Below are 25,334 nucleotides of genomic sequence, written 5' to 3'. Positions count from 1 at the left end.
TGGGTACAGCCTCCCAGTCAAGATGTACTAGCCTTTCCTAGTGTGCAGGGGAGGATGGGACGTGGGCAGCCCAGAAGAGAGGAGAGTAGTACCACTGGAAGTTGGGAAGCCTGCTCAGTGAAATCCTGTTTAGAGGCCTGGGAATGGAGAAGTTTTGGAGGGAGGGGCCTGTTCCTCCTTCCTTCTCCTAGGAATTGGGCTTTCAGACCTGGATTAAGACATAGGGACAAGAGTTTATTGGACTTTTGAGGGTTGGGGGCCCCTAGTCTGAGTGTGATCCGGGAGTCCCCTCTGGGAACCTGGAGTTGAGTCCAGGGTCAGTCTGACTCCTACTGCTGGGTGACCTTAGGCAAGGCCTTGCCCCTTTGAACCGTTTCCCCACTTGTAAAATCTGGGGATCTCGGGCACTGGTCTGGTTGGATCTGTTGGGGGCCTCCTAGCTCTGACCTGTGGGATTCCTGCAGACTCCCTAGGGCAGGAGCTCTGGCTGTTGACGAATGGGCTGAGGGAGGAGGAAAGGCAGGTTTCTGAACTGAAGACCCTGCTCCTGGAGCATGGCCCTTTAAAGGGCTTGTTTTGTTCCCGTCCCTTTATAAGGTGTTACCAAGGTCACATGACCCTTCCGGCGCTTTTGCTTATGTTGTGGGTTTCATTTAAAGGGGGGGCTGGGGCTGCAAAGTGCTGACACAGCCCCCCATCCCCAGGATTAGATGGCCAGCCCCTCCACAGGCGGGGCTTGTAACAGGATCCTTTGTAATGGATCCCTGGCTCCTCTGCAACAGGGGCCAGGGCCAGGGCCAGGGCCTCCAGGAGAGGGGGATACCTGGGACTATTTCCCCAAGAGAGACTGGAGTTTCCTTGGGCGGGTGGAGGGGCCTGGGTCTTTCTTCTCCCCTCCCCTGCCCATCCTTCCACTAAGGGGCAGCCACATGGGTGAGTAGGGGACCCAGGAGGCTATCTCCTTGGTCTGCATCCCCCCTAGGATTTTCTGGGAATATGGTTGTAACTCATGCCAGCTGTCTCTCCTTCCTGATTTCCCGTGGTATCTTCTTCCTGGACCTGGGTCAAGTGGTGGCATGAAAAGAGTGGTTTATTTTCCTGTGAAGTGGGGTTTTGGGTATGGAGGCAAGAGCAATGTATTTCCTGTGGGCTATTTGTATACTCAGGATGTCTTTTGTGGGGCTCTGAGTGACGTGTGAGTACATAGTAGTGTGTATACTTGGTTACTGTTTGTGTATATACAGAGCAGGGACTGTGGGTGTTGTGTGTTTACGTGCGGGCTGGGTGTGCTTGGTGTGTGTACCTATGTGTGTTTATACTCGGATGCCCTTTGTTTATATACATGAATGACATCTGTGGGTGCTGTGTACGTACACAGTAGACCTGTGTACCTGTGTGCCCTGTGTGTGGTGCCTTATATGGGGCCCTTTGTGTGGTGTGGGTACTCAGATTTATGTACACTTGGGTGTAGTTTGTGTATATGGGGGCTGTGTGTGTTGAGTGTTTACTCCAGAACTGTGGGTTATGTGTCCAGACTGGGGAAGGGGGCATTGCTTGTATATGCAATGGCCGTGTGCAGTCTGGGGACCGTGAGTGCCCTTGCCGTGGGACCTGTGCCCCTGCAGGGCCCAGATGCCTTTGCCTCATTTCCCTTCCTCCTCCCTCCTACTAGGCTCTGCCAAGGCTGAGAATGACAAACGTCTAAGTGTAGGGCCTGGCCAGGGGCCAGGGTCTGCAGTGGATGAGCACCAGGACAACGTCTTCTTTCCCAGTGGGCGACCCCCCCACCTGGAAGAGCTGCACACTCAGGCCCAGGAGGGGCTCCGCTCCCTACAACACCAAGGTAAGCTTCCTCTCCATTCCCCTCCCCTCTCCTCCCTCCAGTGCTGCACTGTCAGCTCTCAAGGTCAGGGGCCTAACCCAACAGACCCTTCTGGTGTCTTCCAGAGAAACAGAAACTGAACAAGGGTGGCTGGGACCATGGAGACACCCAGAGTATCCAGGTGAGCCCTGCCTCCAGCTCAGTCCTGACTCTTCTCTACCTGCTTGACCCCTGGCAAGGATGTCTTAGAACATTTCTGGGTCTCAGTTTCTTTATCACAAAGGGCTACACTAAATGACCCCTGAGGGCTAGTCCAGGGTTGCTCAGTGCTAGGTGATGCTGGAGGGGATCTGTGACTCAAAAGTTCGAGTGGGAGGCTGGGTGAGGTGGCTTACACCTGTAACCCCAGCACTTTGGGATGCTGAGGTGGGCGGATCACTTGAGGTCAGGATTTCGAGACCAGCCTGGCCAAAGTGGTGAAACCCTGTCTCTACCATAAATACAAAAATTAGCCAGGCATGGTGGGAGGGTACGTATAATCCCAGCTGCTTGAGAGGCTGAGGCAGGATAATCGCTTGAACTTGGGAGGCGGAGGTTGGGTGAGCCAAGATTTCGCTACTGCACTCCAGCCTGAGCTGGATTTGTCTCAAAAAAAAGTTCCAATGGGGAGCCTTGAGGAGACAGCCTCACCCAGATCTCCTTCTACCCTGATAGTCCTCCCGGACGGGGCCGGATGAAGACAACATCTCCTTCTGCAGTCAGACCACATCCTACGTGGCTGAGAGCTCCACAGCAGAGGACGCGCTCTCCATCCGCTCGGAGATGATCCAGCGCAAAGGTGGATTCATGGGCAGGGGAGAGGGACAGTGGGCGCCATTGGGTCCCAGCATCTGTAGCTTCTTTTCCTCCTTATCCAGTGTTTCACCAGGCTCTCAGATTCAATGAATTCGGGAAACACAGTGCCCTGTGTCCTCTTGCACATTCGTGATACACGCTAACTGTAAAGCAGTTAAGAGTTAGAAAATCTTGGCGGCCGGGTGCGGTGGCTCACGCCTGTAATCCCAGCACTTTGGGAGGTCGAGGTGGGTGGGTCACGAGGTCAGGAGATCGAGACCATCCTGGCTAACACGGTGAAACCCCGTCTCTACTAAAAATACAAAAAATTAGCCTTGCCTGATGGCGGGTGCCTGTAGTCCCAGCTACTTGGGAGGCTGAGGCAGGAGAATGGCGTGAACCCGGGAGGTGGAGCTTGCAGTGAGCCGAGATTGCACCACTGCACTCCAGCCTGGTCGACAGTGTGAGACTCCGTCTCAAAAAAAAAATAAAAAAAGAGTTAGAAAATCTTAACTGTTGGAGGCCTGGTGTAACTAACTACGTGCCAGCTGTGTGACCTTGGGAAAACCCTTAACCTCTCTGAACTTCTGTTTGATGTTCTATAAAAATGAGGATAAGTACCCTATTGGAATGAATGCCAAATGTTTAGCATGACGACTAACACGTAATAATATGTTTACTAAATAATAAGCTATCACTAAAGGGAAATTACCATCATTGACTTAGTAGCCTTCCAGAAGTCTTACAGAAAGAAGCCTCTAGCTTTGTTTAACCTAGCCTTGCCCATACCTACTTGACTGTGGAAACCATTTCTCGCAGAGCTCTTATTACAAAAGTAGTGCCCTGCAGAATGTGCCCGGAGTCCTTTGCTCTAACAGTTTTTCTCCCACGACTGGCCCCCAGGCTCCACCTTCCGACCCCATGACTCATTTCCCAAATCTGGAAAGTCAGGGCGGCGTCGGCGGGAGCGGCGGAGCACTGTGCTGGGACTCCCGCAGCATGTGCAGAAGGAGCTTGGTGAGGCCTGGGTTAGGAGGGGAGTGGTGGGGTGGGTGGGGAGCCTTGGTCATCCCCTCTCTGCTGACCCCACCTCCTCCCTGTCCCTTCCAGGCCTGCGGAATGAGCGTGAGGCACCAGGCACGCCCCGGGCTCCTGGTGCACGGGATGCCGTACGCATCCCCACAGTGGACGGCCGCCCCCGAGGCACCTCAGGGATGGGGGCCCGGGTGTCCCTGCAGGCACTGGAGGCGGAGGCGGAGGCTGGTGCTGAGACAGAGGCCATGCTGCAGCGCCACATTGACCGTGTCTACCGGGATGACACCTTTGTTGGCCGGTCCACGGGCACCCGGGCCCCACCATTGACCCGGCCCATGTCCCTAGCAGTGCCTGGATTGACAGGAGGGGCAGGGCCTGCAGAGCCCCTGAGCCCGGCCATGTCCATCTCCCCCCAGGCCACCTACCTGTCGAAGTTGATTCCACATGCTGTGCTGCCGCCTACAGTGGACGTGGTGGCCCTAGGCCGCTGCAGCCTGCGCACACTAAGCCGCTGCAGCCTGCACTCGGCCAGCCCAGCCTCCGTCCGCTCGCTGGGGCGCTTCTCCTCCGTCTCCAGCCCACAGCCCCGCAGCCGCCACCCATCCTCCTCCAGTGACACCTGGAGCCACTCTCAATCCTCCGACACCATTGTGTCTGACGGTTCCACCCTCTCCTCTAAGGGTGGCTCTGAGGGCCAGCCGGAGAGCTCTACGGCTAGCAATAGCGTGGTACCCCCTCCCCAGGGAGGCAGTGGGAGGGGCTCTCCCAGTGGGGGCAGCACTGCTGAGGCCTCAGACACACTCAGCATTCGGAGCAGTGGGCAGTTGTCTGGCCGGAGTGTGTCCCTGCGTAAGCTGAAGCGGCCTCCACCCCCTCCCCGCCGGACCCACTCCCTCCATCAGCGGGGCTTAGCAGTGCCTGATGGGCCGTTAGGGTTGCCCCCTAAGCCTGAGCGTAAGCAGCAGCCCCAGCTGCCTCGGCCACCCACCACTGGTGGCTCAGAAGGGGCGGGGGCAGCACCCTGTCCACCCAACCCAGCCAACAGCTGGGTACCTGGCTTGTCTCCGGGTGGTTCCCGGTGCCCCCCACGGTCCCCAGAACGGACACTTTCGCCCTCCAGTGGATACTCGAGCCAAAGTGGTACTCCCACCCTCCCTCCCAAGGGCCTGGCAGGTCCCCCTGCTTCCCCAGGCAAGGCCCAGCCCCCTAAACCAGAGCGTGTCACGTCCCTTCGCTCCCCTGGGGCCTCTGTCTCCTCTTCCCTCACGTCTTTATGTTCCTCCTCCTCTGACCCAGCCCCCTCAGACCGCTCTGGGCCACAGATATTGACCCCCCTGGGTGACAGGTTTGTCATACCTCCTCACCCCAAGGTGCCTGCCCCTTTCTCCCCACCTCCCTCCAAGCCCAGGAGCCCTAACCCAGCTGCCCCTGCTCTAGCCGCCCCTGCTGTGGTTCCTGGGCCTGTTTCTACCACTGACGCCAGTCCTCAGTCCCCTCCCACTCCCCAGACAACCTTGACTCCACTGCAGGAGTCTCCTGTCATCTCCAAAGACCAGTCACCCCCACCTTCCCCACCCCCATCTTATCATCCACCCCCACCACCCACTAAGAAGCCAGAGGTGGTTGTGGAGGCACCATCTGCCTCAGAGACTGCTGAGGAGCCCCTCCAAGATCCCAACTGGCCCCCTCCCCCGCCCCCTGCCCCTGAGGAGCAGGACCTGTCCATGGCTGACTTCCCCCCACCAGAGGAGGCTTTTTTCTCTGTGGCCAGCCCTGAGCCTGCAGGCCCTTCAGGCTCCCCAGAGCTTGTCAGCTCCCCAGCTGCTTCGTCCTCCTCAGCTACTGCTTTGCAGATTCAGCCCCCGGGTAGCCCAGACCCTCCTCCAGCTCCACCAGCCCCAGCTCCTGCTAGTTCCGCCCCAGGGCATGTGGCCAAGCTCCCTCAGAAGGAACCGGTGGGCTGTAGCAAGGGCGGTGGGCCTCCCAGGGAGGACGTAGGTGCGCCCCTGGTCACGCCCTCGCTCCTGCAGATGGTGCGGCTGCGCTCCGTGGGTGCTCCAGGAGGGGCTCCCACCCCAGCACTGGGGCCATCGGCCCCCCAGAAACCACTGCGAAGGGCCCTGTCAGGGCGGGCCAGCCCAGTGCCTGCCCCCTTCTCAGGGCTCCATGCTGCCGTCCGACTCAAGGCCTGCAGCCTGGCCGCCAGTGAAGGCCTCTCAAGTGCCCAGCCCAACGGACCGCCTGAGGCAGAGCCACGGCCTCCCCAGTCCCCTGCCTCAACGGCCAGTTTCATCTTCTCCAAGGGCACTAGGAAGCTGCAGCTGGAGCGGCCCGTGTCCCCTGAGACCCAGGCTGACCTCCAGCGGAATCTGGTGGCAGAACTCCGGAGCATCTCAGAGCAGCGGCCACCCCAGGCCCCAAAGAAGTCACCTAAGGCTCCCCCACCTGTGGCCCGCAAGCCGTCTGTGGGAGTCCCCCCACCCGCCTCCCCCAGTTACCCTCGAGCTGAGCCCCTTACTGCTCCTCCCACCAATGGGCTCCCTCACACCCAGGACAGGACTAAGAGGGAGCTGGCGGAGAATGGAGGTATCCTGCAGCTGGTGGGCCCAGAGGAGAAGATGGGCCTCCCGGGCTCAGGTACAGTGGGCAGTGCTAGGGTGAGGTCCCATTGCTGATGATGGGAAGTAGGAATCTGAAGTCCCGCCATGGGGGATTTGTTCTTGGATCTTTAACTTTTCTGGTCTGAGAATGCCTGGGAAGGGCAAGCTGTCACCCTTGCTGGGGCCCAGAGGAGGAGAATGGTGTGTGAGTGTCAGGCCTACTGTGTTTGAATTCCAACTTTGCCTCTTTCCCTACCCTTCCTAGCTACATTGTAAAGTGTGGGGCAGTGACACCTACATTGTAGTGTCTGAACATGTGTAGGGTGTCCAGCCCAGTGCTGTGGGCACGGTCAGTAAGTCAAAGGGGTAAGAAGGTTGGGTGAGGGTATGCTTTGTTGGGCTCCTAGTGCCAGAACCAAGCCAGGAGGCCCCTTGCTAAGTGTCTCTTATTTTTCTCCCCCAGACTCACAGAAAGAGCTGGCCTGACCACCAGGCACCTCACTGGCACTGCTGACCCATCCCAGAAACACAATCTCAGGGACCCGAGCAGCTCCAAGGACGAGAGGATACAGCAGACACAACCTAATAGAGAGGGCGCCTGCAGCCTTAACCTCCACGGCCTTCGATACTTATGCAAGCCTGGTGTTGCTCCTGTCCTCCGAGTCATCCCGCGCTCATGCCTTTTCCCGAATGGGTTCACCTCCGGCAGTTGCCGCTTCAGTCTTGGCCTTAGCCTCATCTTGAAGGGGGTAGCTGGCGGGAGAGGGTGGCTGCGCCCCCTGCTGGCCCTGAGGCCGCAGAGTTGGGAGCAGGACACCTCACCTGAGTTTCATTTTTTTTCATGTCCAAACCATGCACATACTATAGTCCAGAATCAAAGCACTTTTGAAAAGTGGCTGCATGGCCATCCTCCAGGGCCCAGGAAGTTGCATTCCAAGGGCCTGTTTACATGGCAGCAGAATCCATCCCCGACAGTCAGCCCATAGCTTGGGATTGTGCCCTCCTGCCCAATCCAGTTTACTCCTCTTGGTTCCTGAAGGTGGCCAAGTCATTGTGTTCCCACAGGCTTCTCTAGGCTGGGGGCAGGTGTGGGGCTGTGGAATTCCAAAGCACAAAAGGTGCAGAGGGGATTGGCCTTCCTGTGCCTCAACTCACCAACCACCCTCCTGCCTTCCAGTTCTGCCAGGTGCTCCATGCTGGGGACAAGTAGGAGACTGCCAGAGCCCAAAGAAATGGGTGAGCAGTAGAGTCATCTCGGGGCACTTGGCAGTGTCAATCACCTGCCCCTTGCCTCCTTGACCACACTGGGGTGGGTGGGCCCCCAGCACTTCAGAGGCAGGAGCCTTTGGGCTGAGCAAGCACTGAGGAGGTGGATGGAAGGGAGCATCTGGAGGCGGGGAGCTTCCTTGAGCAGTGGGCTCAGGCCTGGCCCTCCACACTTCATTCTCTGACCTTTCTCTCTCCTCGTTTCGGTGCATGTCCTTTCTGCAGCTGCCTTTCAGCACAGGTGGTTCCACTGGGGGCGGCTAACGCTGAGTGACAAGGATGGGAAGCCACAGGTGCATTTTACTCAAGTCTTCCCTAGTCAGTGAGGGGCACCCAGTGCTTCTAGGGCAGGCTGGGTGGTGGTCCCCTAGGTATCAGCCTCTCTTACTGTACTCTCCGGGAATGTTAACCTTTCTATTTTCAGCCTGTGCCACCTGTCTAGGCAAGCTGGCTTCCCCATTGGCCCCCGTGGGTCCACAGCAGCGTGGCTGCCCCCCAGGGCCACCGCTTCTTTCTTGATCCTCTTTCCTTAACAGTGACTTGGGCTTGAGTCTGGCAAGGAACCTTGCTTTTAGCTTCACCACCAAGGAGGGAGGTCGACATGACCTCCCTGCCCCCTCACCAAGGCTGGGAACAGAGGGGATGTGGTGAGAGCCAGGTTCCTCTGGCCCTCTCCAGGGTGTTTTCCACTAGTCACTACTGTCTTCTCCTCGTAGCTAATCAATCAATATTCTTCCCTTGCCTCTGGGCAGTGGGGAGTGCTGCTGGGTGTACGCTCCACCTGCCCACTGAGTTGGGGAAAGAGGATAATCAGTGAGCACTGTTCTGCTAGAGCTCCTGATCTACCCCACCCCCTAGGATCCAGGACTGGGTCAAAGCTGCATGAAACCAGGCCCTGGCAGCAACCTGGGAATGGCTGGAGGTGGGAGAGAACCTGACTTCTCTTTCCCTCTCCCTCCTCCAACGTTACTGGAACTCTATCCTGTTAGGATCTTCTGAGCTTGTTTCCCTGCTGGGTGGGACAGAGGACAAAGGAGAAGGGAGGGTCTAGAAGAGGCAACCCTTCTTTGTCCTCTGGGGTAAATGAGCTTGACCTAGAGTAAATGGAGAGACCAAAAGCCTCTGATTTTTAATTTCCATAAAATGTTAGAAGTATATATATACATATATATATTTCTTTAAATTTTTGAGTCTTTGATATGTCTAAAAATCCATTCCCTCTGCCCTGAAGCCTGAGTGAGACACATGAAGAAAACTGTGTTTCATTTAAAGGTGTTAATTAAATGATTGAAACTTGGCTGTGACTACTGCTTCTTAATGTGCGGGGGACAGGGCAGTGGTCTGGGCCCACATTTAGAAGGGAAAATGTTTTGCCTGCTGCACACATTGGACCCAAGTATGGGCCTCTTCTGCCTAGTACTGCCAAAGGGACTGTTAAGGTGTCTTGTCCATCTTCTACCCCCCACCCATTACAGGGTAAAGGAACCTCAGACTAGGTGAGGGGCCAGCAGCTGCCTCACACTTGTGTTCTCTCCTGAGATGGTCCAGCTCACATCCAGACACCCTTGCTCAGACATTTTATTTGAATTTATGACAGTGATGGGGATTTGACTGAGATGCCTTATGGAGAAATACCCCACCCTCTATGAAGACAGAATCACTCTCTGCCATTCATTCTGCCTGATGCTAACAACACGCAGCTGGTTTAGGGAGTGTCCCAGCCTAGCTGGATCAAGGGAAATTCCAGGAGCCCTGGGGCAGGCCCTGGCCCCCAGTGCCAAGCCTCAGAGTAAGCAGACATTGGGAAAGTTGCCAACCACTTGGTAGACCACTAGGTTCTCTGTTTTCCCTTCCCTTTCCTTTTCAAATCCCACAGTTTCCTGTTGGGGAGAAGCTGTAATTAGCCTAGTCCAGGTACCAGATCCCAGCTAGAGGCGCAGCTGCTTGGATAACTCCAAGAAAACCTGGGCACCAGTATTTTTCCAATTATAAGGACTGTGGCATAAATTTTTAAATGAGTTATATTGAAACCAGATTTCTCCAGCTGCCAAGGGAAGAAGGTAGGGCTGGACTCCCTGCTGTGGCCCAGCCCTTGTTAGGGGTTGGTCTCTCACTGCAGCCAGACAGGATGATCCTGGGTTCTGGGGAGGGTAAGCTGCACCGAATAAAGAGTCCAAACCCGCTGCTTCCATGTCCTGAGAGATGGGTAAATGGGTGATGGATGGAGCAGACTGAAGAGACAGCAGATGACTCAGTGGTGGAAGAAGGGGGGAAGATGCTGGGCTGGCTAGCTAATGTTCCCCCCTTTCAGCGATTTACAGGAAATGGAGCCCAGCTTGGTCATGAAGTTGGTTTGCTTCCACTGTGCGATGCACTCCTCAGAAATTTTGAAGTCAGCCTGGACAAGATAGATAAAAGAGATTTTAATGATGGTGGTGGGACTGCAAGAAAACCCCCCCTTTTTCTGGGAGGGGGGCAGAGTTTTGCTCTTGTTGCCCAGGCTGGAGTGCAATGGCATGATCTTGGCTCACCACAACCTCTGCCTCCCAGGTTCAAGCGATTCTCCTGCCTGAGCCTTCCGAGTAGCTGGGACTACAGGCATGCACCACCACGCCCGACTAATTTTGTACTTTTAGTAGACACGGGGTTTCTCCATGTTGGTCACGCTGGTCTTGAACTCCTGACCTCAAGTGATCCGCCTGCCTCGGCCTCCCAAAGTGTTGGGATTACAGGTGTGAGCCACTGCGCCCAGCCTGAAAACTCTCTTATATACCAGTAGGGTAAGCTGGCTCAGCTTTTCTAAGAAATGTTTGTCAAAAGCTTTCACATTCATCTTTTGACTCAAGTACGTTCATTTTAGGGAGTTAGTTTAAGAAAATAAACCTAAGTGCAAAGGCCTATGCACCAAGACATCTGTCACATCTGTCACATCATTCTAACAGTGAAAAACCAAATAACCTCAATGTCTAATAAGAGTTTAGTTAGATAGCCAGGTGTGGTGGCTCACACCTGTAATCCCAGCATTTCGGGAGGCTGAGGCGGGCAGATCACGAGGTCAGGAGATCGAGACCATCCTGGCTAACACAGTGAAACCCCGTCTCTACTAAAATTACAAAAAATTAGCCGGGTGTGGTGGCGGGGCGCCTGTAGTCCCAGCTACTCAGAAGGCTGAGGCAGGAGAATCACTTGAACCTGAGAGGAGGAGGTTGCGGCGGGCTGAGATCACGCCACCACACTCCAGCCTGGATGACAGAGTGAGACTCCGTCTCCAAAAAAAAGAGCTTAGTTAGATTTTGATAATTATGGTAGAATACTATACAGTGCAACCCCTCAATTTTTTTTTTTTTTTTTTGGGATGGAGTTTTGCTCTTATTGCCCAGGCTGGAGTGCAATAGCGTGATCTTGGCTCACTGCAACCTCCACCTCCCAGGTTCAAGCGATTCTCCTGCCTAAGCGTCTTAAGTAGCTGGGATTACAGGCATACGCCACTGTGCCTGGCTAATTTTGTATTTTTAGTAGAGACGGGGTTTCTCCATGTTGGTCAGGCTGGTCTCGAACTCCCACCCTCAGGTGATCTGCCTGCCTTGGCCTCCCAAAGTGCTGGGATTACAGGCGTGAGAGAAATCATGGCCAGGAGGCTCAGCACAGTGGCTCATGCCTGTAATCCCAGCACTTTGGGAGGCCCAGGTGGGTGGATCATGAGGTTAGGAGCTTGAGACCAGCCTGGCCAACATGGTGAAACCCCATCTCTACTAAAAATACAAAAATCAGCTGGATGTGGTCGCAGGCACCTGTAATCCTAGCTACTCAGGAGGCTGAGGCAGGAGAATTGCTTGAACCTGGGAGGCGGAGGTTGCAGTGAGCTGAGATTGTGCCACTGCACTCCAGCTTGGGCGACAGAGCAAGACTCCATCTTGGAAAAATAAATAAATAAATAAAATAAAAATCATGGCCAGGTACAGTAGCTCATGCCTATAATTCCAGTGCTTTGCAAGGCTGAGGCGGGAGAATCACTTGAGTCCAGGAGGTTTACAGGCTTGAGGTTACAGGGAGCTATGATGGCACCACTGGAATCCAGCTTGGGTGACAGAGTGAGACCCTGTTTCTAATTAATCAACAGCATTTAGTATGACTTAAACCGTAAACGTATTATCACTCCAAGCATAGCAAAAGACCAGAAGGAAATAATCACTAATAACATTCTTTAATATCTCTAGATGGCAGGACTAGGATATTGTGGTTTTTTTTTTGTTTGTTTTTCTCCTATATTTTAGATGTTTTCTACCATGAAAATTTATTTTATAGCCAGAAAAAAAGAGATTCACAAAGTCAGCCTAGAAAACCAGGAAAGGAGTGGGCAAAGCAAATGGCCTCATGCAAGAGGATGGAGAGTAGAAATGACTCTCAGTGTCCTCCAGAAGCACTCATCTATCTCACTGAAGAAACACGGTATTAACTAGAAAGAGTCACCCATGAGTGTTAGTTCCATGAGGAGAGTCAACTCCTGCTGCTTTATTCATTGAGGTAGCCCAAGCACCCAGAATACTGCCTGACAGCTATATTATGGACTCGGTATTTGTTAAATGAATGAGTGAATGAATTCAGGGATCACTGGGGCAGGCCAGATTTTCATTGTCCAGAAGGCAAGGAGACAATGAGTGCTCTAAACTCAAGGTGGGCAGGAGGAACCCTGGGAAGGTTTTGATCCTGGCCTCATCATTTCTTTCTTTCTTTCATTTTTTTTTTGAGACAGAGTCTCACTCTGTCGCCTAGGCTGGAGTGCAGTGGCGCGATCTCGGCTCACTGCAAGCTCCGCCTCCCAGGTTCATGCCATTCTCGTCTCAGCCTCCTGAGTAGCTGGGACTACAGGCATCCGCCACCACACCCAGCTGATTTTTTTCTATTTTTAGTAGAGATGGGGTTTTACTGTGTTAGCCAGGATGCTCTCGATCTCCTGACCTCATGATCCTCCCGTCTTGGCCTCCCAAAGTGCTGGGATTACAGGCGTGAGCCACCACGCCCGGCCAATCCTGGCCTCATCATTTCTTTTCTTTTCTTTTTTTTGAGATGGAGTTTCACTCTTGTTGCCCAGGCTGGAGTGCAATGGCGTGATCTTGGCTCATTGCAACCTCTGCCTCCCAGGTTCAAGTGATTCTCCTGCCTCAGCCTCCGGAGTAGCTGGGATTACAGGCACCCACCACCATGCCTGGCTAATTTTTTGTATTTTTAGTAGAGACAGGGTTTCACCATGTTGGCCAGGCTGGTCTTGAACTCCTGACCTCAGGTGATCCGCCTGCCTCGGCCTCCCAAAGTGCTGTGATTACAGGCATGGGACACCATGCCTGGCCCTGCCCTCATCATTTCTGGTGACCCTATGTGGCCTTGTCAGGTATCCTGCCAGGTAAAATGGGGATAATCTCCTATCACAGACTGAAGATCAAATGAAGAAATGTCTGAAGTCCCTGACACAGGGCCTCAAACGATCTGTCGGAGATGCAATGCAAGGTCCTAAGACCCCCATGCTCCTTAGGCACCTTGAATTCAAAAAGGTCTGGAAAGAAGGAGGGAGAGAGGGGCTCAAATGCAGGAAGTCCCAACAGAGAGGGGCAGCTATGGCTTCAGTAACAGGACAGTCTGGGAACACAGTCCAGGCAGCCCAGCCAAGAAAGGGAACAATTACAGCTTTTTACCTGCAACTTCTCGAAGACTTTCTTCTTGGGCTTGAGCTCCTCATCTGGTTGGCCCTTTTCATAGCCCTTCACAAACACGTGCTCACCAGGAGCAGAGCCTGCTGGAGGGTCCAGAGGTTCAACCTGGCGGTTTATCCCTTCTCTGGGAAGACACAGGACAAGGGAAGAGTGAGGCTATGGATGGGTTCCAGTGACTTTGGAGGCCAAAGCAATCCGGGCCTTTACACAGGGGCCCTGATGGGATTTAGGGCATCCTCAGTACCAGAGCCCCAGGAGGTCCTCTTATCTTGCTACATCCCTGCATATCACCAGGGTTACATTAACCGAGGCTATACCAAAATTGTGTGTCAAGAGAGATACCAAAATCTGTGTTTATAGGGGAGGAAGTATAAAATAACATAGCGAGGACTTTATAGACATCAAAACTGGGATTTGAATCCCTGCTCCACTCCTTACTAGTAGTAAGACTTGGGCATGTACTGGTTTGAGCCCTCCATTTCTATTTTAACAAAAATTAACTGTAGGTAAAATGCTTCATTCACAGTACTTGTACAATAAGTCCTTCACGCATCAACTTTTGGCATCAGCGAGGAAGAGGCACGTGTTCTCAGAGCTTCCACCTGGTGTGTGGAAGGACATCATATGGGCTGATTCCCTACTCTTCCTGGCCTCCCCAGGTCCTGTGCCCCACTCCAAGTCCTCACTCACATAGAAGCACACAGAAGCATGCCTTGGGACTCGACTCCTCTCATCTTCTGGGGTTTCAGGTTGCACAGCACCACTACCAGCCTGTCCTGCAGTTCCTCCTTGGGCACGAACTGTACCAGGCTGCTCACCACAGTCCGTGGTTCAGCTTCCCCCACGTCAATCTTCTCTACATACAGGCTGTCTGCATCTGGGTGCTGCCAGGGAGAGACGTCAGGAGGAACAGGATCATCGTCCATTAGAGAAGCAGCCTGGTGAACTCTTGGATTCCAGAAAGGAGCATCCACTCCTTACAGAGGCCCCTGGAAAGACCCCCTAGAGCTAACTTTCTTTCCACGTCCCAGACAGCAGACAGGAGAATGGGCTCTGATGGTATACTCTGCTCTCAACTGAGGCCAGATTTGAGTAAAGTGGACCTAGATGCTTGTGTTAAGAGGTGGAAGGATCTCTAAGCCATCTGATGCAGGAGCACCAGCATTGATCTCAGGGTGGTTTTGGTGGTTGGGGTACACAGTGAGAAGCAAATCCATGTCGAAGGGAAAAAAGGCCCAGAACAATGGTCCCAGGCCACTGGGTGCATAACCTTCTGTCTCTGGGAAAAAGGAAGTCTTCCCTCCACCACTTTCTGAAGGGGGCAAAGTGGCCCATCCAAGATAAGGCCTGTAGCTAGTCCAGGCAAGCTGATAGGGATCAGGTGAGTCTATCAGACCAGATTTAACAGATAAACAAGTTCCCTCTGACTAACATCCGTCCCCCATGCTGAGTTCCTGGCTGTGTTTGGTTGCATAATGTCCACAGGCAACAATCGCAACAGAAAGCCTGATGCCTGGAATTAGACACCTGCACTCTGACTTGCAATATGACCTCAGGATGTTACTTCCCATCTCCAGGCCACGTTTCCTCCGGATGGAAACAGACAAACCTGACCCCAATCTGCCTCTCTGAGATGTGGTGAAAAATGAGTACCTTCTCCACAGTGATGATTTTCCCCACACGGATATCCAGCCGGGATGGGATGACCTCCTCTGGTTCTGAATTCTTGGCAGGGCCTTTGGCCATTGGCTCTGGGAATGAGAAGAACCCCATGAGGCAGAATTCTTCCCTGTGGCAGGTCAGCTGCTGATCCCACCACGTTAAGACACTGAGATTAGGTAAGATTTAGTGTAGAATCCCCAGAGTCTAAACACTGAGTTGTAACTTCTTTAATACTGGGTTGGCAACCTTTCAGACATGACATACCTGATTTTCATCTGTTCTCTCCCTCAATTATTAGACTAGCGGGGAGGGAGCAGTAGTAGCTTTGCCTCCTTTAGATATTTCCATTCATGCATTCCACATAGAATTTACTGAGTCTTGGCCAGGTGTGGTGGCTCACACCTGTAATTCTAGCACTTTGGGAGGCTGAGGCGGGAGGATTGCTTAAGCCCAGGACTTCAAGACCAGGGTGGGCAACAGAGCCAGACTCTGTCTCTTTTAGAAAAAAAAAAAAAAAAAAAATTTACTGAGTTACTGAGTTTTCTTCTGGAAGGGTTGCACAAAGCTATCAATGCCAATATCTCAGCATTATGCACAAGTGGATGGCCAACTAAGAGCCAGGCCCATGCACATAGAAGGAAACTGGGAGAATCTAAAGATAAGCTTCTCTAAGCTCTGCAGGCTCTGCCCAAAAGCTGTGTAAGAGACTATCGATACCCCATATACTGGTTGGGTATAATAGGTCTAATCTAATTTCTATCATTTTTCTTTTTTTGAGACATAGAGTCTCACTCTGTTGCCCAGGCTGGAGTGCAGTGGTGCGATCATGGCTCACTGCAGTCTCAACTTCCCCATGCTCAGGTGATCCTCTCACCTCAGCCTCCCAAGTAGCTGGGACTAAAGGCATGTGCTACTATGCCTGGCTAATTTTTTTTTTTTTTTTTTTTGGGTAGAGACTGGGTTTTGGTCTCTAACTTTTGGGCTCAAGTGATCCGCCTGCCTCAGCCTTCCAAAGTGTTAAGATTACAGGTGTGAGCCACTGTGTCTGGCCCCGGTCACTATCTTTAATGAAGAGGCAGATTTAACAAACAGACTAGAAGGACCAAAGTATACATCTTACACCAGCAGCTCTCAGCAATGCTGGTACAAAAGGATGTGATCACTTCCTGCTGTTAACCAAACCCAAATCAAAATGACTCAAGTTCCATTCTAGGAGCCAGTAGGACATGACATTCCTGCACTTCAGACCCCCTGGGTTGTTGTGCCCTCAATTTAAGACAGGCATTTTTCCAAGGCTCATTGACAAGCTCTCTCTCCTGATGATGTCGGCCCCTGTCCGGCTGGCCTTACTCTGCTTTGAGGGATCTGGATAGGCAGCGCTGGCCAGTTTTTTCAGGGCAGGGGTATTAAACTTTTCCCGGATTGGATCCAGCAACTTGTTCAGTGCGACTTCAACAGAATTCTTCAGGTCTCCAGGATGTATAACCTGCAGAATCAAACAAGACCTAGTGAGATAAGGTCTAGAACAGGGCACAGGACACCTGAATCCAAAAAAGTAGGATCAAGGGAGTTTTTCCCAACAGTCTTATTTGATCCTTGTGATAATCTTGTGAGGCAGGTAGGAGAAGGGAAAATACATTCAGAAAGACTAACGTGTCCAAAATCCAAGTCTTTTGATTCTGAAATCTATACTAACTTGAGGGTGTTTAGGAGCTGAATGTATTTGTTAGTCTAATTCTTCTAGTCCCTCCATTTATGCTTAGAGTAGGGTCACAGACCAAGTGGTATTTACAAGCAGAAAAACATTCACATAGGTAACCCAAGGCCTAAAGATAACCTGAGGGAGACAGCTGAGTAAGAAGAAAGAGGAAGGGCTTTGGAGTTCGTCAGACCCAGATTAGATTCCCAGCTAGCTGTGTGACTCCAAACTAGGCACATAACCCCTCTAAGCTTTGGCTGCTGCTTTTTCTCTTTTCTTTTTGTAGAGACAGGGTCTTGCTATGTTACCCAGGCTGGTCTTGAACTCCTGGGTTCAGGCAATCTGCCTGCCTCTGCCTCCCAAAGTGCTAGGATTACAGGCATGAGCCAATGTGCCAGGCCAGTGTTGGCTTTGTTACTTATAAAGTGAAGCTAACAATAGCTATATCTCACAGGATGGGGATGAGGGTTAAATCACTGAATGTGGGTGTGAAAATGATGAGAACGCTGCTGGTACATGGTAATAGTTCAGTAATTCCATTTTATTCCTTGTGTCCTGTGACTGCCTTTTCTTTGAGACGGAGTCTTGCTCCGTCGCCCAGGCTGGGGTGCAGTGGCGCAATCTCAGCTCATTGCAACCTCTGCCTCCCGGGCTCAAGCAATTCTCCTGCCTCAGCCTCCTGAGTAGCTGGGACTACAGGCGCATGCAGCCACGCCCAGCTAATTTTTTGTATTTTAGTAGAGACGGGGTTTCACCATGTTGCCCAGACTGGTCTTGAACTCCTGACCTTGTGATCCACCTGCCTCAGCCTCCCAAAGTGCTGGGATTACAGGTGTGAGCCACCACGCCCAGCTGACTGCCTTTTTTATATCTCAAATCTGGTCTGAAAGAATCTTCTAGATATTCTGAGGGGACATCCCTTAGGAATGAACACTTTTAATACAACAAAGCGAACATTTTTGTTTCTGATGCTACTTCTTCATTTCCTTGGGAATATTTAATTTTAATAAAAGCTCTAGGGCTGCTGCTGTCCAATATGGTGGCTACTAGCCTTGTGTGGGTATTTAAATGTAAACTGAAATTCAGTTCTTCAACTGCACCTGCCACATTGCAAGTGCTCAACAGCCACATGTGGCTTCTGTATCAGGCAGTACAGATAGGACATATCCATCACCACAGAAAGTACTGTTGGATAACATGGCTGCAGACCTTTTTTCTGAGGAATTTCATCTATTCCTAATTCCCACAAAAGACTTTTTTTTTTTTTTTTGAGACATGGTCTCGCTCTGTTACCCAGCTGGAGTACAGTGGCGCAATCATGGCTCAGTGCAGCTTTGATCTCCTGGGCTCAAGCGATCCTCCCACCTCAGCCTTCCCAGTAGCTGCGACTACAGGCATGCGCCATCGTGGCTGGCCAGTATTTTGATTTTTTTTTTTTTTTGTAGAGACAGAGTCTCACTATGTTGCCTAGGCTAGTCTTCAACTCCTGAGCTCAAGCAATTCTCCTGCCTTGGCCTCCCAAAGTGCTGGGATTACAGGTGTGAGCCACCGCACCTGGCGTACATTAACATTTCTAACAGCCCCATTAAATTGGTTGGACCTGAATTCAGAGTCAATCACAAAACCCCCCATTTTATTCCCTATATATGGTATTATCACGTCTTCGCTTTGTGACCTGGCCCTGCTTATCTCTCCCATAATCCCCCTCCTCACCTTTTAGACTCTAGTCAGACCAAACCATCTGGAATTCCTCATACATCATGCTGTTTCATCCTACCATGTCTTTGTACAATTTATTCCCTCACAGATTTCCTTGTGAACTCCTATTCCTCAAGCAAAATAGTGCTTGGATAGTGTCTCCTCCACAAGCTTTTCTAGAGAGTCTATATTATTTCTGGTATATATATATTCTTTTCATTATATATATTCACATATATATTTTCACACATATATTATATTCACATATATACACACATACACATGTTAAAAAACACATACACATATATATGTAAAATGCAGCCAATGAAATATTTACAAGTCTGCCTCGCCTACTGGACTGAGCATTAGGAGGACTGAACCCTCTGTGTAATACCAGTCCCTAGCATAGTGCCTAACACATGGGCACCTAGTAAGTCTTTTGTTAAAGTGTCTGTTGAAATGAATAGGAGCCTCTATTCTGTCCTTTTATAATTATCTCTTGTTTTTGAACCCTGATTTTGCATCTGTTCCTGAAATACTTCATCTTCGCTGAGTTAGGTCCTTTATTCCAGCCTGCTAAGTCATTTGGAGAGTGATTAAAGCACCAGTATATTAGCTTTGTACCATTTGCCCATCGAATCTGGGAACCACCTGAATCCTCATCAAAGCCATTAACAAAATATGCAGCCCTGGAGAGCATAAACAGAGCCCTGGCCGGGCACAGGGGCTCACGCCTGTAATCCCAGCGCTCTGGGAGGCTGAGGCAGGCGGATCACCTGAGGTCAGGAGTTCAAGACCAGCCTGGCCAACATGGTGAAACCCCGTCTCTACTAAAAAATATGAAAATTAGCCGGGTGTGGTGGTGGGCACCTGTAATCCTGGCTACTCAGGAGGCTGAGGCAGAAGAATCGCTTGAACCTGGGAGGCGGAGGTTGCGGTGAGCCGAGATCCTGCCACTGCACTCCAGCCTAGGCGACAGAGTGAGACTCTGTCTCAAAAAAAAAAAAACAAAAAACCCCACAAAAACACAGAGCCCTGTAGCATATAACTACAAACCTAGCGGGCCAAGATGGAGAGGTCTGGCAGAGTTGAGTGGGGATTATCTTTCTTTTTCTTTTCTTTTCCTTTCTTTTTTTCTTTTTGAGACGGAGTTTCACTCTTGTTGCCCAGGCTGGAGTGCAACGGCGCGATCTCGGTTCACTGCAACCTCCGACTCCCAGGTTCAAGCGAATCCCCTGCCTCAGCCTCCCGAGTAGCTGGGATTACAGGTGCGTGCCACCATGCCTGGCTACTTTTTTGTATTTTTAGTAGAGATGGGGTTTCTCCGTGTTGGTCAGGCTGGTCTCGAACTCCTGACCTCAGGTGATCCACCCACCTCGGCCTCCCAAAGTGCTGGGATTACAGGTGTGAGCTGCTGCACCCAGCCCATTCTTTTCTTTTCTTTTTGTTTTAGTATCTCATGTAATTTATTGAATACAGAAAGTGAAAAACAGAATGGTTGTATGGGTACTTGAAGAAGTATGGTTTCTACTGAATGAGTACTGCTTTTGTACATCCTAAAGGGACCACTCATGTGTATAAGATTACAGACATTTACTGATAAGAAATGTTTCCTGAGAAGAGGTGAGACAGAGTCCCTGCCAGGTAAGGAAAGGGCCCTGAGGGATAGAAATCCATCTGCATTAACAAAATTCCTAAGTCAGAAAAGCTAACTGACAAGAAACTTTAACCAAAACTGCAATTTTGAAGGAAAATGGACACTAGTGAGATTACCAAAAGTAGAGCAAAAATAGCAGGCAGCTCACTTTTACACAGAACAAGTTGTTCTAAACAAGTTCTAACAGTCAGCAAAAAATAACAAAATACAGATCTTCATGAAAAGATTCCTTTTCCTTTCATGTTACCTCAGCAGCAAAGTCCTTTTCCAGGTCCACGTAAGCTGTGTAGGTTTTGTTTCCACCCCATTTCTCATCTCGTAGGATCACAAACTCTATAAGGAAAAGGATCCATGTCAACAAACTCATTGACAGCATTCCTAGCCCACATGCATGACTATTCCTAGCCCACATGCATGACTATTTGTAGTTTTTGCCATATATTCTGAACTTTATTGTATGGTATTATTCTTAAATTGGATGAGTGGCACTATTGTATACCCAGCTAGCATCTCAGCTGCTTCAGGGGAAGGCTTGTGGCTTATATCTATTTTGTTGTATTCCTCTAGTTCAACATGTCTGCCCCCACCCTTACTTCTAACACCTCTGCCCACCCCAATATTCCCTCAGAACCTAGCCTGGTAACGAATATATGGACAATTAAATTACATCCCAACATCATTCATACTTTAATATATAAGAAATCAGAGCAGAGAATCAGGGCAGCCAGTCCCTGAAGGAAGAGTCTGTGACAAATCACAAGTATGATCACAGCACGAATTTTTCTATTCTAGCCTGGCCTCTAGGAAGAAAACAGAGCGTGTTACCGGACTTAAGGGGAAAAAGGACATGCTTGATGAAGGACAGAACCCCATTGTTCTCCACATTTCCTGGCTCACAGAAGGCCTTCTTCAGTTTTTTCTTCACATCCTCCTTCCGATCAAGGAGATCAATCTTGGACTCCTAGAAGTCATGGAACAGAAGAGGACCTCTTGTGGTTGAAAATGAGAATATGCTCAACTAATATAAGTTAAATTTTGTTTTTTCTTCTCTGTCACCCAGGCTAGTGCAGTGGCACAATCATGGCTCACTGCAGCCTCAACCTCCTGGGCTCAAGAGATTCTCCCATCTCAGCCTCCTGGAAAGCTGGGACTACAGGAATGTGTCACCACGCCCAGCTAATTCTATTTTTTGTAGAGACAGGGTTTCATCATGTGGCCCAGGCTGGTCTCAAACTTCTGGGCTCAAGCAATTCTCCTGCCTTGGCCTCCCAAAGTGCTGGGATTAAAGGTGCGAGCCACTGTGCCTCGCTAAAAAAATTCTTTTTACAAAGATTTTAACATTAGGTACTTGCAGATATTTTCCTGTGGATGTGGTAAAAATAAATAAATAAAGATTTTTTTTTTTTTTTGAGACGGAGTCTCACTCTGTCGCCCATGCTGGAGTGCAGTGGCGCCATCTGAGCTCACTGGAAGCTCCGCCTCCCGGGTTCATGCCATTCTCCCGCCTCAGCCTCCCGAATAGCTGGGATTACAGGTGCCCGTCACCACGCCCAGCTAATTTTGTTTTTGTATTTTTAGTAGAGACAGGGTTTCACCGTGGTAGCCAGGATGGTCTCGATCTCTTGACCTCGTGATCCGCCCCGCCTTGGCCTCTCAAAGTGCTGGGATTACAGGTGTGAGCTACTGCGCCCGGGCAATAAAAATATTTTAACATTTGGCTGGGCACAGTGGCTTACACCTGTAGTCTTATCACTTTGGGAGGCTGGAGAGTCGCTTGAGCCCAGGAGTTCAAGACCAGTGTGGGCAACATAGTAAAACCTCATCTCTACTGAAAATAAAAAATTAGCTGGGTGTGGTAGTATGCGCCTGTGGTCCCAGCTACTCAGGAGGCTGAGGCAGGAGGATCACTTGAGCCTGAGGTTGAAAGTGCAGTGAGGCATGATCATGCCACTACACTCCAGCCTGGGCGACAGTGAAAAACCACTCACAATCCTGCCATCTGACAAATTAAACTATTTTATTTTTTATGTTCTTCTCAGGCTTTGTTTATAGCACACAAAATTGTTATGAATTTGTAGTTGGAGAATAAATGTCTATCTTTTAAGTATTTCTGAGTGGCTACCTGGTCCTTACTTACAATTTTTTTTCTTTTCAGATGGTCTCGCTCTGTTGCTCAGGATGGAGTACAGTGGTGCAATTATAGTTCACTGTAACCTCGAACTCCTGCCATTAAGTGATCTTCTGACCTCAGCCTCATGAGGAGCTAGGACTACAGGTGTACAAAACCATGCCTGGCTAATTTTTATTTATTTATTTATTTATTTATTTATTTTTTTTGAGACAGTTTTGCTTTTGTTGCCCAGGCTGGAGTACAATGGCATGATGTCGACTCACCTCAACCTCTGCCTCCTGGGTTCAAGCGGTTCCTCCTGCCTCAGCCTCCCAAGTAGCTGGGATTACAGGCATGCACCACCAAGCCCAGCTAATTTTGTATTTTTAGTAGAGACGGGGTTTCTCCATGTTGGTCAGGCTGGTGTCGAACTCCCGACCTTAGGTGATTCACCCGCCTTGGCCTCCCAAAGTGCTGGGATTACAGGCGTGAGCCACCACACCTGGCATACCTGGCTAATTATTTGTTAAAATGGGGTCTCACTGTGTTGCCCAGGACAATCTCAAACTCCTGCCCTCTAGCAATCCTCCTGCCTCAGCTTCCCAAAGTGTTGGGATTGATAGGATCTTGCTTGCTCTGTTGCCCCGGCTGGAGTGTGGTGGCACAATCATGGCCCACTGCGACCTTTGCCTCCCAGGCTCAAGTAGTCCTCCTACCTCAGCCTCCCATGTAGCTGGAACTATTGGTGCATGCCACCATGCCTAGCTAATTTTTAAAATTTTTTATAGAGATGGGATTTTATCATGTTGCCAAGGCTGATCTTGAACTCCTGGACTCAACCTATCTGCCCACCTTGGCTTCCCAAAGTGCTAGGATTACAGGTGTGAACCACAATGTGTGGCCTACTTATAGTTTTTATGCTGTATTATATTCCCAATTATTAGTGGAAACATAATTTAGCAAACTCCAAACTGTTAGATTCTATCCTAATTTTTACAAATTATATATAATGCTACATTGGACATCTTTGCAGTCTTTTCCCTTCTCTAGAATCATTTCCTTAAGATTATAAAAATTGCTAGGTTCAAAATTGTTTTTTGAAAGGTATCCTAATCAACATTGCTGTCGACAATGTGTGAGGATACTTGTTCACAGCAATCAGCCACACTAAGTATTATATATTATCTACAGCCATTTTTCCTTTTTAGGTAATAGGCTTTGTTTCTTATTTGGAAAGAGTGAGTTCATGGTCATTTGAGTTCAGTGGTTACCAAATTCTAGCTCACATGTGACAGTATATGAATCACCTTTTACTGGGTTCCACCCAAACCTAATGAATCAAAATCTCTTGGGATTGGGCCAGGCATTTTTTTTTTTTTTTTTTTTTTAAGACGGAGTCTCACTCTGTGGCCCAGGCTGGAGTGCAGTGATGCAATCTTGACTCAGTGCAACCTCTGTCTCCTGGGTTCAAGCAATTCTCCTGTCTCAGCCTCCTAAGTAGCTGGGATTACAGGTGCATGCCACCACACCCAGCTGAATTTTATATATTTAGTAGAGAAGGGGTTTCACCATGTTGGCCAGGCTGGTCTGGAACTCCTGACCTCAGGTGATCCACCCGCCTTGGCCTCCCAAAGTGCTGGGATTACAGGTGTGAGCCACTGTGCCTGGCCCTTTTTTTTTTTGAGAGAGAGTCTCGCTCTTGTTGCCCAGGCTGGAGTGCAACGGTGTGATCTCAGCTCACTGCAACCTCTGCCTCCTGGGTTCAAGCAATTCTCCTGCCTCAGCCTCCCTAGTAGCTGGGATTACAGGCGCCTGCCACCACGCCTGGCTAATTTTTGTACTTTTAGTAGAGATGGGGTTTCACCATGTTGGACAGGCTGGTCTCGAACTCCTGACCTCAAGTATCCATCTGCCATGGCCTCCCAAGGTGCTGGGATTACAGGCGTGAGCCACCACGCAGGCCTTTTTTTTTTTTTTTTTTTTAATTTGTATTTTTAAAAACTTTTTGGCTGGGTGCAGTGGCTCATGCCTATAATCCCAGCACCTTGGGAGGCTGAGGTGGGTGGATCACGAGGTCAGGAGATCGAGACCATCCTGGCTAATACAGTGAAACCCCATCTCTACTAAAAAAATACAAAATAAAATTAGCCAGGCATGGTGGCGGGCGCCTCTAGTCCCAGCTACTCTGGGAGGCTGAGGCAGGAGAATGGCGTGAATCTGGGAGGCGGAGCTTGCAGTGAGCTGAGATTGCACCACTGCACTGCAGCCTGGGTGAGAGTGAGACTCCATCTCAAAAAAAAAAAAAAAAAAAGGGAGAAAGAAAGGGAAGGAAGGAAGGAAGGAAGGAAATACAGATTCCTAAGTTCCTCCCAGAACTACTTTATCAGAATCTCTATGGACAAGGTCTAATCAACATTTTTTTTTTTTTTTTAATTCCCTAGATGATTCTGAAGGTAAGCCATGTTTGGGAACCCAGAACTCAACTTTTCATATCTTTGGATTTCCACACTCTAATGAACAGAACCAAAGTGAACTTTCCCTCAAGTACACGAGCTCAAGAGGGACTCTTAAATATTAAAAGATATCATAATATTAGTGATATCAAGTATTACCCTAGGAATCAAAATGCTAATTAGTGAAATGCAACCATAGTGCTCTCATTAATAAGGCTGAATTTCATCACAGTTGTATGAATAAAGACATTACTTTTGCTTTTATTTTTTTATCAGCAGTAAAAACCATTAAGTTATGATTAGATGTCATCAGGACTGCTCTGGATCCTTTGATACTCAAGAACCACTAAACTAATTGAATGGTGTAAGGCCCCTTCTAACTCAAATATTGGAGAATTCTAGTTAGCCAGGTCACTGTTCTTTTCAGTCCTCAATCTCTCCATTGAGGCTGAAGATTTCTAAATTCAAGTCTCAGCTGGCAACTTACCTCTTCTGAAGAGCTCATTTTGCTGCCTGTTAATCCTGGAACCATAGGATTCATCAGATGGACCCGTTTTGAATAGCCAAGTGCAGGGAGGTACTGAGAGATTAGAGAAACACACAAAAGCAGATATTAGTCTAAGTTCCTCCTCAGTGTCCTGATCTCATCTAACTTGGCCAGCAACTGAGTAGTTGTTATATTGCTTCCAGTCTTTTTATACTGAATATGTAGCTTTGACAGTGACTGTAATTCAAGCGAAGTTTTTTTCCCTACTGCTTTTCTATCAGTATTACATTGTGAGGCTATTGG

At 49.9% G+C, this 25,334-nt stretch overlaps 2 protein-coding genes across 7 annotated transcripts in view; one reads left to right on the top strand and one right to left on the bottom strand.

The window, feature by feature from the left end:
• NHSL3 (NHS like 3) overlaps positions 1 to 8,854 on the top strand; it is a 33,623-nt gene extending 24,769 nt beyond the window's left edge. For 3 of the 6 annotated variants that reach the window (XM_019014746.4, XM_031001483.3, XM_031001484.3), the window contains exons 2-7: positions 1,673 to 1,843; positions 1,948 to 2,003; positions 2,537 to 2,660; positions 3,560 to 3,673; positions 3,767 to 6,328; positions 6,755 to 8,854. In XM_019014746.4, coding sequence (XP_018870291.2) covers positions 1,673 to 1,843; positions 1,948 to 2,003; positions 2,537 to 2,660; positions 3,560 to 3,673; positions 3,767 to 6,328; positions 6,755 to 6,777 — 3,050 coding nt within the window. In that variant the 3' untranslated portion in view covers positions 6,778 to 8,854. The remainder of the gene's footprint in view (positions 1 to 1,672; positions 1,844 to 1,947; positions 2,004 to 2,536; positions 2,661 to 3,559; positions 3,674 to 3,766; positions 6,329 to 6,754) is intronic. The other 3 variants (XM_063700627.1, XM_055390579.2, XM_055390580.2) reach the window with 1 other exon arrangement.
• A 265-nt stretch (positions 8,855 to 9,119) lies between these two features.
• Positions 9,120 to 25,334, bottom strand: part of YARS1 (tyrosyl-tRNA synthetase 1) — a 42,186-nt gene continuing 25,971 nt past the window's right edge. The window contains exons 6-13 of the mRNA XM_004025387.4: positions 25,032 to 25,124; positions 20,807 to 20,942; positions 20,229 to 20,314; positions 16,278 to 16,413; positions 14,919 to 15,016; positions 13,956 to 14,149; positions 13,248 to 13,389; positions 9,120 to 9,955 (exon numbers count right to left, since the gene is read on the bottom strand). Of these exons, the coding sequence (XP_004025436.1) occupies positions 9,845 to 9,955; positions 13,248 to 13,389; positions 13,956 to 14,149; positions 14,919 to 15,016; positions 16,278 to 16,413; positions 20,229 to 20,314; positions 20,807 to 20,942; positions 25,032 to 25,124 (996 nt within the window). The 3' untranslated portion in view covers positions 9,120 to 9,844. The remainder of the gene's footprint in view (positions 9,956 to 13,247; positions 13,390 to 13,955; positions 14,150 to 14,918; positions 15,017 to 16,277; positions 16,414 to 20,228; positions 20,315 to 20,806; positions 20,943 to 25,031; positions 25,125 to 25,334) is intronic.

This window comes from Gorilla gorilla, chromosome 1, assembly GCF_029281585.2.
Source record: "Gorilla gorilla gorilla isolate KB3781 chromosome 1, NHGRI_mGorGor1-v2.1_pri, whole genome shotgun sequence".
Classification (NCBI taxonomy): domain Eukaryota; kingdom Metazoa; phylum Chordata; class Mammalia; order Primates; family Hominidae; genus Gorilla; species Gorilla gorilla.
This window is presented reverse-complemented; position numbering and strand designations above follow the sequence as displayed.